The sequence below is a fragment of the Juglans microcarpa x Juglans regia genome, chromosome 5D (genome assembly GCF_004785595.1).
Source record: "Juglans microcarpa x Juglans regia isolate MS1-56 chromosome 5D, Jm3101_v1.0, whole genome shotgun sequence".
NCBI lineage: Eukaryota > Viridiplantae > Streptophyta > Magnoliopsida > Fagales > Juglandaceae > Juglans > Juglans microcarpa x Juglans regia.
In genome coordinates this window covers 6354163-6367544 of record NC_054602.1, presented here as the reverse complement: position 1 = coordinate 6367544, position 13382 = coordinate 6354163, and the positions used below count along the sequence as shown (strand labels likewise).

General features: G+C 34.9%; 1 protein-coding gene across 1 annotated transcript; it reads right to left on the bottom strand.

The window, feature by feature from the left end:
- Positions 1-2036: 2036 nt before the first annotated feature.
- Positions 2037-5585, bottom strand: LOC121266129 (protein CHUP1, chloroplastic-like). The gene is made up of 6 exons (XM_041169863.1): positions 4218-5585; positions 3785-3916; positions 3503-3684; positions 3283-3394; positions 2409-2543; positions 2037-2310 (listed from the first exon to the last, which is right to left on the bottom strand). Exons 1-6 carry the CDS (start codon positions 5361-5363, stop codon positions 2179-2181), a joined length of 1839 nt encoding a protein of 612 aa, XP_041025797.1. The 5' UTR covers positions 5364-5585; the 3' UTR covers positions 2037-2178.
- Positions 5586-13382: the final 7797 nt, after the last annotated feature.

Sequence of the window (13382 nt, the reverse complement as noted above, 5' to 3'; positions counted from 1 at the left end):
TAAGATCATAAAACAGTCGAATAAAATATGATAGATTCATATTAAAGACCTAGAGATGCAAGTGTGCAGAAGATTAAAACGAGGGTCAAAAAGGACAGAAACAGGCCATTATTAATTTCAAGCATCTCCAAATTTTGATGATGTGCCAAATAGAGTGGATGACTGTGAAGACATTTTATCGTTTACAAAGTCCTACAAATTTATTAGGTGAAACTGGACTACCTAAATGATATCATGAAAGTCTTCATGGTAATATTGACAATTCCTCTTAGAAAATTGAATGCGGTTAACGCTTTCTCGGATTGTGACAATATTAGGATTTGTTTGTATCATTACTCTTTCTTACACTTGACATCAACTATAACATGGCCATCACATGATATTATACAAATAACAACATTTTACTAAACTTTGTTATAATTTACTATGCTTCTCCATTCTTTAAGATAATCTACAAAGCATACATTTGAAATATAAGTACAGTAGCTAACTGCTAAATATAGCTCCTAGTGATTGACTCTCCAAGTTGTTCCCATTTACATGTCTTCTTGAATCTTCCCGAAAATTTTAATTTGACCAACTCTTGTTATCCTAAAACATAGAATAGTGATTTGGTTGGATCTAAAGAGTACAGGCTACAAGGAGCTTCTACTGGCATGGAACATGCCAACAGATCATAACAAAACAATACATTGTTATACAAATCAACAATAAGAAAGCACAAATATTTTATCAATTACATCCTAATAACTGTCTTAATTTATCAACTCCAAAGGTTAATTAAATTTCATGAAAAATCATTCGATGGTAAATATGATCAAATCCACATATTTTATTTATTTTTTAAAAATTAAATTGACAGATAATAGTATTAACCAAGGTGAATACCTTATTTTGATTACTAATACAATTAATAAAGGAAAAATTCTATGTATAAGGCGGTTAGTTAACACATTTAGTAAGTTTTTTATATGATATAATTTGATTTAAAAAATAAATTTTAAAATTTAAATTTTATAAATCAAATTTTATTAATTTAAATAATGTGGATGGTATGCTCTATATACCGACTTGAAAATATAACTACTCTTAATAAGGGCATGGTTTTGGGTGTTGGTTTTGCTAAAATTTTTGTTCGGTTATTCAAAACAATCAAGAGCTTTTTAAATTGGATCGGGAATTTACACAAAAGAAGTAAGTAATATAGAAGCAAAAAGTACATTTACCAAATAACACGGAGGGCTAACTGTTATGATGGCTATCAGGTAGATAATAGAATTATCGGGCCACATCAATTAGGCCGCTCATCAACTAGCCCACCATTAACAATAGTACAATAAGCCCGGCCAAGGAGTTTTATTTGCCAAATTAAGAAATTTAAAACCAATAAAAAGATTACAAAAATCCCAATTCCATGATTAGACCAAGAACAAACTTTTTGGAAAATGATTTACATTATTTTTTATAATACTTTACACAACTATATGTTATAAAAACAAGGGGTATTTTTATAAAATACGATATAAAAATAACGTCATTTTACACTATTTTTCACAATACTTTACACAACTATATTTTAAACGAGTGGTATTTTTATAAAATACGTTATAAAAATAATGTCATTTTATAAAAATATCCTCCTCATCTTACATCATTGTTGTAAAATATGTTGTGAAAATATATTATGTGTATACCATTACTCTTTTAAAACCGGAAGGATATATACATAATTCATTTAGAGTCCAAAATTTACTTGCCTTTATATCATATTAAACTTTTATTACTTTATATATATAATATGACCTAAAACAATGTGGACCATGAACCATGCAGACAGACATCTTTCGTGGTAAAGGTAGCCCAATAAAGCGTTGAAAGCATTTATTTTCATACACTTCAAGTAGAAGTAGAAAAGAGTGTCTAAAGCACAAAATTGGGCAAAACACATTCGGAGATTGCTGTTGTTCTTCAATGGAGTACTAGAAAGGGAAAGAGCTTGCTTGTATACAAAGCCCAATAATCTTGGTTTCTCCTTGAATTATGAATAATAATAATAGATTAACTAACAAATCTTATGTCAAAGATGGCCAGTGCCATGCTATGGTATTCACAAACAAGATGCCTATGTTTACAAGAAAAAACTGGTAGCAATAATTCTGAAGCTGAGTTTGCTACAGATTAGCAAGGTGTAGTAGATCTGCATACAAGCTTTTGTTGTTGCCGGTTTTGGCATTGTACATGGCATGATTTGGCTTTATCTCTCAGCTCTTGGAATGCCCTCATTGTTTCCACATCAAAGCCGCCGGCAAACTGGCAAAAACAACAATCACGTTAGCGTTACTTACATACATTCCCCCATCAGCAAATTAGCACTAAATTACTAAATAAGATGATTGCTCGTAATTTACCTGATGCACTCGGAATGCAAATCTAACACATTGAACTATCAGCTCTTCTTCTTCAGGACCACTGCCAACTGTTTCAAGCTCTGCAGACACTCTCTTCATGTACTTCATGGCCAGTTTCACAGATGCCAGCTTGCTCTGTAGCATTTTCCATCATTATTGGCATAGTAAACGAGCTAATATTGGGAAAGCTAAAATACAAAAATTCATCATCCAACCAGAACATTAAAAGAAAGAAACAAAAATTCATCATCCCAGATCGGACATGAAGAAGAAACCCTGTGATGAATAATGCTACATACAGTCATAGAGTGTACAAGCGTCCTGCAGTCACTTTAAAAAAAAGTGGAGTTCACTATTCAAAATTATTATTATTTTATATGGGTCTCGTAATTATTCATTTTTTTCAAAATGATTACACAGTACTTACGTACTCACGACTGCAACTATCATTTTTCTAAAAACTATATATGTATACACAGTAAACCCCAATGGGTCTAAAAAAATTTGGGAATGGATAAACGGTCAACACAGAGCATTTGATTCTCTCCTTTACTGAGAAATCTGCAATGGGAGAGGAAGTAGACAAGCATATTACATTAAGAATCTGGGACTTCACATGTGCGCATACAGGCATTCAAAGACAACATGAGGCAGAAATCTAGCCATTATTTTGTCAATCTAGCAACCACTACTACTCCTAGTTAGAGTCAATATATAGCAGATTCTTTCTGTCAAAGCCCTTGTATTGTCTCCCCAAGATCCATACGCATGACGCTCTAAAGTTGACCACCTGAAATCTATAACTTAATCTAACAAAATGGCCTAGTGGTTGTTTCTAGAGAAAATTCCGACATTTCAGAGAAAATGAAATCACCTGACTCACATAACCAGAATCCAGCATCCAATCCGTTGGAATATTAAAAACTTTATATCTCCTTGTTGCAGATTCTCGCATTCGGGAGACATTATAGACACCGTGCTCTAACCTGTTATAGTTATTTCAAACGACACAAGAGTTAGAGAACATTTGAAAAAAGAACAACCATAATTTGAAAAACTTGCACAAAAAGAGTCGAAGACAATTTTGCAAGTACTTTTCGAGCAAAGCCTGCATTTTCTTGAGGGCAGGCCCGCTTGGCTGGCGAGCATCATCACGAAAGGAGGAAGCCTCGGATTCAAGCTTCTTGAGATCGGCATACCCGAATGCAGCCTCGCGCAGTGCATCCGCCTTCTGCTCTGGCCAATTAAAGTGCTTCAGCACCGCTCTTTCATCCACCTAAAAATAATTGAAGAGTCAGGACCTCTGCACGAGATTTTGCGCAGAAAGGAACAGATTCTCAATAAAAACATATAAATAAAGAGAAAAGGAAATGTACCAAGTAAGAGAGCTCGTCGTCCAGCCATTTCACAAAAGGCACAACATCCTCAATGTCCGCGAAAGCTGCATTCTCAACTTCTTTTATCAGAAATCTTATGAAGTCTCCCTGTGTTTCTACGTCCGATTTTATCTGTGCAAAATAAAAGCCTTTAGTCGAGGGTTTATTGGATTTGCCACCAAGCTTCATCAAAATTACAGCTTTTTCCTTCTGATTTTTTGTTTTTAAATATTCTATTGATTTTGAAAGAGGATGACGAATGTAAACGCTGTCTCATCTGCCAAGCAACGATAAAATCCAATAAAGAAAGCGTGTAACGGCACACCGGTAAAGACACAAAAGCACCTGTCAGTTGTCACTGACATAAAAGCTCAAGTGTTAAATCCGTAAATATGGCCACAATAAGAAACCACCAACGGTTACCGAAACTAACCGCGATTAGGTGAGTAGACCGGTTCTCGATCTCGCCGATCATGTCACGGGCGTTGGCCGTGGCCGGTGCCGCGTCGGAGGCCGTAGCGGTTGCGCTTGAGTCCTTCCTCGAGTCCCTCCTCATTAAGGAGTGGTAGAACTCCACCACCTCTGGCACTCTCCGCACCTTCGCAGGCAACCCCTTCAACCCCTTTGGCGGAGGCGGAGGCGGTGGAGGAGCCATTTTTTTCGGTGGGGGAGGCGGCGGAGGGACCGTTTGCTCTGTTGGAGCTTTGCTCTCCGAGGAAGTACAGGGACCATTGGATGAGGTGGGAGCTGATAAGGTCGAGGATGATGGTCTTGGAGGTGGTTTTGGAACCCTAGGGGGCCGAGATCGGAGGTTGGATAGGGTGGGCTCGGACGACTCGGTAAGGTCCTCCGAGTTGCACCTCGAGTGCCTCGGTCTCTCAATTTCCGTATCCTCTTTTTTCGAACCCGGTCCTTCAAGCTTCTGGTTCTCAAAAATCGAACCGCTTTCCGTACATTTTGTCCCCTTCTTCAAGTTCTTGATGAGATTTGATTTAATGGAGACCTCCATTAGGCCTTGAAACCTTTGGGAAGATGAAAGCTCGTCACTGTCTAGGATGAGCTCCGCTCTGTAGTGATCCGAAGCTGTTCTCTTCAGTTCCGAAATCTCGGCCTCCATTGCCTTGACTTTTTCCTCGCCTTCTTTTCTCTCAGTATCCATCTTCGTCTTCAGACCCTCCAGTTCCATTCTCAACGTCTGGTTCTCAATCTCCAAGCACTCGACTCGCTTCGAAGCTCTATAGAGCTCTGCATCCTTGACGGAGATCTCGTTCTCGAGGACAGGAACAATGGCGACGGACTCCTTCAAAAGCTTGTGCTCGAGGAGCTCAGTCTTCAACAGAGACTCTCTCTCCCGGAGTTCCTCAACCAGTCGAAGAAGCTCCGTGACGTCAGGTGGTCGAGGCTGGACCTGGGCCGAGGAGCGTGGGAAGTACACCCCAAAGGTGCGCGAGATTGACGCCTTCTGAGGCACCTTCCCCGAGCTCGGTGATGGCAATGGCGGTTTCGGAGGCATTTCTTGCTTCGAACGCGCTGGCGACTTCTGCAGCCCCATGGCCTCTCTCACCTTCCCGGCCACCATTGCTACCGCAACTCTACCTCTCTCTCTGTCTCTCTAAAAGCAGATGCTTTAAATCTTTCCGAGTAGGTAAGTTTTTGGGGCTCTTCTTTTTTTCAGTCCTCTTGTTTTCGATTCACTGGAATAGAGTGAAGCCTACGTACAGAGACATCGTTGTCCGAGCTGAGTGTCTGTCCACAGGGGATAAGAGTTTGAACTTGAAGCTTGTGTGAGAGAGAGTATATATGTTATCAGGGTTTTTTTAGAACGTTGATAACTTGATAATGCAAGAGAGGAAAAATTAAAAAAAAAAAAGGCAAAATGCACTGATAACGAGGAACGGTCTTCTTTTCTCGGATCCGGTTTGAACAATGCAAGTTGAAAAATAGCATATACAATGTTTAATACAACACTTTATATAATAATATTTAAAAATAAAAAATATTGTTATAAAATATTTTATAAAATTAATATCATTTTATAAAAATATTATTTTATAATGTGTTATAAAAAGTATTTTATAAAATATTGGGTGTTTATCGCTACTCATCACTAAACGCCTGGGAGTAGTAGATCAACAGATACTAGCTGGATCTTCCCGACAGCTCGGTATATTAAAAACGGTCAGTTTACAACGGTCGGCTTAGTTATAACTTTTTTGCCTTAGCTAAAAGCTTCATGAGCGGACACGTGCCTAGCTATTTGATATTCCAAGTCAAAGCTCAAATGAATGTCCAATTTGTTTTGATCAGAAATTCCGACCAAAACAATTTAAGAATCACAATAAAGTTTAAGAATTCAGAGATATAAATCATCAAAAAGAAAAAAATATATCACACCAAACTATATGTTAGTTATGATTAATTTAAGTTTTTCTGATTTGAAAAATATGCAATAATATGGTGCAGTTGATACCAATTATGGGTAACGAAAATGAGAGCGCAACCGGTTTAGTTTAGTCTAATTTTAAATATATTTTAAAATTGAATCGGTATATATTGATTTTGAGACTTGAAGAACCGATATCGTATCAGTTACACTCTTAGATGGTACTTCCAATTTTATCGATTCTGATCTGATTTGATTCAATTTTTTCAGTATACTATATAGTATATATATTATAGTATATAATAATATAGTGATAATATACTGTAGTATATTATAATATAAATTATAATTGTATTATATATAAACTATAGTGATATATTAAAGTATATTATAATATATAGTAATATATTATTAGTATAATTACTAATACAATAGACTATAATGATAATATCTAGTTATTTATATATGATTTTAAATTTTAATATTATATTAATTAGTAAATTATCATATAATACAAAATCATATATAATATAAAAAATATTTTATACAATATAAAAGATTAAAATATATATATGAACTGGTCCGGTCAAATGTTAGAAAAAGGAAAATCGAAACCGGATCGATTTTGATCAATTTTGAGAAAAAGGAACCGGTGCCGGACCGGACCAAACGCACCAATCTGATCAGGTTTACTGGTTCACCAATTTTATTTTTTACCCCTAGTAATGATCAACTTTAATGAGAGGGGAAATTATTGAAATCTGGAGTAAATGAAAAATTAATGAAGCTTTTATGTGTGCGGTAAGTCTAGTGTAATTTTTTTGAAAAAAATGTAGAATTCAAGATGAGAAAATAGTTTTTTATTTTTATTTTTATTTATTTTTTAAGTGAGTCTTATGTGTGCACTTCTTATTATTAAAAAGACTGTAAAATTTATAAATCCTAGAACTATACAAATAATTTTTCATAATTAATTTGTGGAAGCCAATGATGTTTAATGTTTACGTGCAAGCATCGTTCCACGTAATCTTATTTGTACCTAACCATGAGCTCTATTCAACTACTAATTTAAATTCAGGCAGTGTATTGATTTTTGATGAGATAGGAGGCCGATGCATGCATGGGTTCGAATTATGTTTCGCTTTTAAACTCTGAAGTTGCATTTACTCTTTAATTTGACACAAAGTAGTGGTGAAATAAAAAGGGCTTAATTATATATAAGTTATTCATGAGAGACTGTACGTACGTAGTAGTAGCTGGCCTGACGAGAATTATCTCTCTCCCACTTTATAACTGGGTTAGCTTTTTTACCTTTTCATTCATTTCGTAATGAGTAATGAGCAAATAACTAAAGTTTTTCAAACATATATTCAATTAATTATCAAATTAAGAAGTGTTGAGTTTGAGTCTTTGAATGATCTTTAGAGCATCTTACTCTGTTTAAGTACGTTTTACGTGGGAGCTAGCTATTGGCATGAGCCTGCATGTGAGATATCTATAAGAAGCAAGAAATTAAGGAGTCATATATACACAAGAGGTGGGAAATAAATGAATGAACAATCGAATGAAAGTGGTCCTCTGATCTGTATCCATAATGTCCCATTTGCACGCAATGGCAACGAAGCATGAACTTGAATGAGTAGTTAATGTGCATCTCCTCTATTAGGCTCCATTTTACCTACTCTCATCGACAATATTCCGCGTTTGAGGATTAGGATTGGGATTTTTCCAATATCCTTTCTTTCTTTATATTTGTGGGTAGATGCCGGGGCTGCTATATGGTGGATGACATGCTTGGTTCGAGCCAATATTCAAAGTTCATATTTATTTGTTTTTGAGAATATGCTGGATCAGGCCGAGTGTATATAACTGCATGCATGGCCGTATGATCAAGGATTCAAGCCAGCCTTATGGAGTTCATATTCCATTGATTTTACTTATAATTGAACAGATCTTATATATCTTACATACCTTTTCTTTTGGTCATTGATGTTGTCTTACACTTGAGTACCTAACCATTATTAATAAAAATTTTCACGAATTCAATTCCAACGCTGCAACTTTAATTTCGTGTACATCATACATTGTATGGCCGGTTTGGTTACACGTACGTAGGATTCGAATTCCAGAAGTACACTACTTTTCCCGAAAACTTGCACAAATTTATGGAGGCTTGCTTGTAATTGTATGGTCCTTTGAGAATGGACGTCAAGTGTTTTGTTTATTACACAGAGCTCTGAGTCAATGACAACTTTCACATGCCAACACTGTACTGTAATGGGGGAGACAGTAACACATAAATAGACAGAGCTCGGCATATTATATATATGTCTTTCAAATCCGAAATGTTTTTCCTTTTTGGCTTCAGTATAAAGGCATTTTTTGTTAGTAAAAGATTAGAAAAGAGGGTTATTTTTGCCTTCGAAATTGACTACTTTCAATTCTTTGTTCGTATTCTCCCCAAATTATCAGGCCTCCATAGTGATGATCTGCCTTCTTGTTGTTGGAATTTTTGTTGGAATTTACTGTCACTGGGTCTGTTATTTATGTTCTGAGCAGTCATGGGGCTCACATCATTGGTGTCGTAGAATAGCTATAGCTGAAGAACAGCTCATAGACATAACAAAATGACAGTCAACTTTTTCTCCCGAATCCAGCAACCTTGTCCTCACATAAGATTTTGAGGCCACCTTGATTATTCATGTTCCTTGTAGAACTCCAGGGCAAAGACAAGCAATTAAAAAACTAACTTCTGATACCAAATTAATTAAACAAATAATCAGGTCCAGTAGTTATCTCGACATGCCATGCTGCAATGGTGCATGTGCAGCTCCAATTCAACGGATGCAGTACCAAACAGTTCAAAGACACTCAGTGCATTTCGGCTTTGATCCCTAGGGTTTGAGTTATGATACATCCTGAAGAGATTCTATCTCTCACATGAACAGTGAATTCCGTGACCCTCGTTTCGGAATTAAGAAGTCCTAGCTTTCAGTAAACCTTGGTGTGGCGTGATCTAATTAAATGACTATATGGATATAGTGATCTGTGAATTCCCTTAAATGGATTTTTGCAGAACTGGATCCTTGTTTCATGCTATTACTTGCTTAGTTAACAAGGGAAGCTAAATTAATATAGACTAAATTGTACGGATGTTGAATAATAGTGAATCTAATCAGGAGATTAGATTAATCCTGACAAAATGCAGCATGTTCTTCAACATGTACTTTCATCTAAACCTAATGTTTGTCTACTTCGTCCAAGTACTGTCAGGGTTCCCTTTCCTCGCTTCTCATGTTCTCAAGCACTGAACCAGAAAATAGAAGGACTCGAAAGCACCGTATATAGGCTCTAGCTTTGTACATATCTAGGCAGAGATCTCATAGAAAACTAAGCATTTCTCAGTTATATTCTAAGAAGTTCAAAATATCCGTATTTTTATTATTCTATTAATTAGTGTATAACTTCTACATATGCGTTGCGTATGTTAATATACAAATTTGCAAATAAATTTTTTTCAAAAGTCATATAGGCGTTGAGCTGAAAATGATAAACTTTCTCAAAAAAATCGACGCACTGCCCTAACAAAAATTAAAATAAAAAAGTGAAATTACCTAAGTACTCCTGTAACACAATAGAAATATCTACCAATTCATTCAACAAATTAGTTAGTCGTCAAGCATGCAATTAATTTGATAAACAATCAAATTCATAAAATAAACGAAATGCGTAACACCAAGATTGGTATCGAAGGGAAACCCTTTAAAGGTAAAACCCTTCTTACGGGGCAGCCAAACTCAGAAAATTCAATTTTATTATTTGAAAATCAATTACAAATAAACCTCAATTACAAAACCTTTGTCAATTGACACTCTTACTTGACCAGACAAATGACCCATTTGTCTTCTACCGCAGTAGCAGTCAGAACCTCTGACGATCTTCAAACATTGACTTTTCTCCTAGAACTCCAGTGGCTGAAATCTACCAATCAATTCTCCAACATGGAGTATACACGAACTCAAAAAAAGAGAGATAAAATACTAGAAAATTCTCATTTTCTCACATTCAAGTACCACTTTCTGAGAGAAACAGTATGAAAATTCTCTAAAGAATTTTCTCACTAAAATATGCACTGGAAAGTGCTCTAGAAAATATACAAATCTGAATCTCTACTGATCCTAACCTATTGGATCTCTTAAATAAACAATCTGAAAATCAATTCCAATTGCAGTAGGATTCTGCTGACGGAACAAATCTGATGGAAGTTTGATCTGTAGTAGGACTCTGCTGACGGAATGAGCCTGGTAGGAATTTGATTTGCAGTATGACTCTGCTGACGGTCGCGGAGTCGTCTCCTAACGGAATGCTGACGTTTTGTGATAACTCTTCATTGTAGTAACAGATTTCAGATCAACCTCTTCTCTGGATAAGTGCAGATTTCTTGGGACTCGATTTTTCCATTTATGACTTATCTAAACAACCTCTAATACCTCTAAGATAAATTTAATATTGTTATAGATAAAATCAATAAATAATTTACATTCATCCAAAATTACTAACTTAATGATAAGATAAACTCTATCATTTTAGTCACCTAATCTTATACGAACTTATCAACTTAATCACCTAGTTCTAGCCAAACTTTTACATCTACAATATCCATCTTTGGTGGATTGATAACAAAGTCAACTTGAGGAATGTCTTGCATCTACAATCTCCCCCTTTGGCGGATTGGTGACAAAACCAACTTGATGAATGTAAAGTGTACCTGAGACAAACACAACCAGCAGACCAAGATCTCGTGAAAAAAAATCTTAATACAGTAATGAAAAGAAATGACATAGAACACTCTTTGAAATTAATCTTAACAAAATCAAAGGTTAGATGTAATCTAAACCTACTAAAATAATGTTCTAGTCATCATCAATAACCATGTTTAGTACTTATTTCTCCCCCTCAATATTCTGTTGCTCCTCCTTAATCTCTCCCACTTTTTTTTTTTAGCAATACACTTTCTTCACTTATTCATTCAACTCCCCATCAACAACACATTTAAATCTCTCCATTTTTGTCACTAATCTGACAAGACTCATAAGATAATAAATATCACTTATGTGAGCCGAGATGAAAACACTAAGAAAGACATGATGAACAACTCCCATGTGTCTCAACTTTTCATGGATTAAATGCATATGATGTATGAGCATGAATGCAACTAAAATCATAACAAAATGAATGAAATAGTTTGGTTGAGACGTAAAAACAAATACTTGGTAGGCATAGCATGAAAACCGAAGTGTATAATCCCAACACTAACTCATACATCAATATATTTTATATAAACCAAAATAAATAAATAATAATAAAATTTTTTAACAATTTATTTATTTATTTATTTTTATACATAAGCAATGAGACAAGTAATATGTCTAGACGCATCTTAGTTCAAAATATAGTATTACTCACAAAAAACATTCAATAGAGTACACCTTTTTATTTGTATTAATCACCATGGATGTTCACACCTAATAAAATCATCAATGTCAAAGTTCATGTGAATGTGTGAGTGAGCAAACTTACATATAAAATTAACTCTTTATTTATTTTTCTCTTCAATATATTTTTGATAAATTTATTCATGAATATTTTCTTCTTATAGATGTGCTCAAGAGATTGTTACTCACCTTAAAAGTCAAATTTTATGCTAGGACCTAAATACATGAGCATCTCCTCCAAATACTAGTTTGCACAACCCATTTTTTGTGTTCATGTTTGTTACTCATCTTTTTCCATAATGATTAGAGCAACGATTATTTCTATAAGAACTTAAGGGGGCAGATTCGTGTAGGGTGTTTCTCTTTTTCCACAATGATTAAACACCAACTTTTTCTATATGGATCAACTCTTTGTGTTTGGCAATGGGAGATCTCTTTATTATTGTACTAGGTTCAATTAGTATTAGTCAATTCAAGGCATGAACTCCCTCTATGGTGATCATCTCAATAATAAATATGAAATTTAATTATGAGGTGCACACACATAAGCTTGTCACAGTGCTTTGTAAATGAACTTTGTCAAGATGACTTATAGGGTTAGTATGCACAAAGTGAACTACTCAAAGTAGATAGATGCATAAGTTCAAAAATTTATTTTGTGAGAATACATGTACTCAAACCTTTGACATATCAAGCATGCACTTCCCAAAAACAAAATAAAAACAAACCAGAAAATAATGTGTTTTACACTGAAAAATAAAAACATAAAACAAACACTAAACAAAAATGTATGTCCGAGGCTAATGATATGCAAGGAATGCAAGAACATACAAGTAGTCCTATCGCTTAATGTCACACACACATTCATCTAAAGATTTTAGGAAAACCTTCATACGAACTTTCCAATAAGCATAGTTTTTCTTATCAAAGTGTGACGGGACATATAATGACGACGACATGATCTACAGGGACACAGATCACACTCGGATGAGTGAATTAGCGTGATTCTCTGATGCTAATTGAAATTACCCAAGTACTCCTGTAACGCAGCAAAAATATCTACCAATTCACTCAACAAATTGGTTAGTCGTCAAGTATGCAATTAATTTGATAAACAATCAAATTCATAAAATAAACGAAATGCGTAACACCAAGATTGGTATCGAAGGGAAACCATTTAAAGAACTATTTAAAGGTAAAGCCCTACGGGCAGCCAAACTTAAAAAAGTCAATTTTATTATTTAAAAATCAATTATAAGTAAAGCTTAATTACAAAACCTTTATCAATTGACACTCTTACTTGACCAGACAAATGACTCATTTGTCTTCTACCGCAGTAGCAGCCAGAATTTCTGATGATCTTCAAACATTGGCTTTTCTCTTGGAACTCCATTAGCTGAAACTCGACCAATCAATTCTCCAACATGGAATATGCATGCACTCAAAAAAGAGAGATAAAACACTAGAAATTTCTCAAGAGAATTTTCTCACACTCAAGTACCACTCTCTGATAGAAACAATATGAAAATTCTCTAAGGAATTTTATCACTAAAATATGTACTAAAAAGTGCTCTAGAAAATATGCAAATCTGAATTTCTATTGATCCTAACCTATAGGATCTCTTAAATAAACAATCTGAAAATCAATTCCAATTGCAGTAGGATTCTGCTGACGGAACAAATCTGATGGGAGTTTGATCTGTAGTAGGACTCTGTCGAT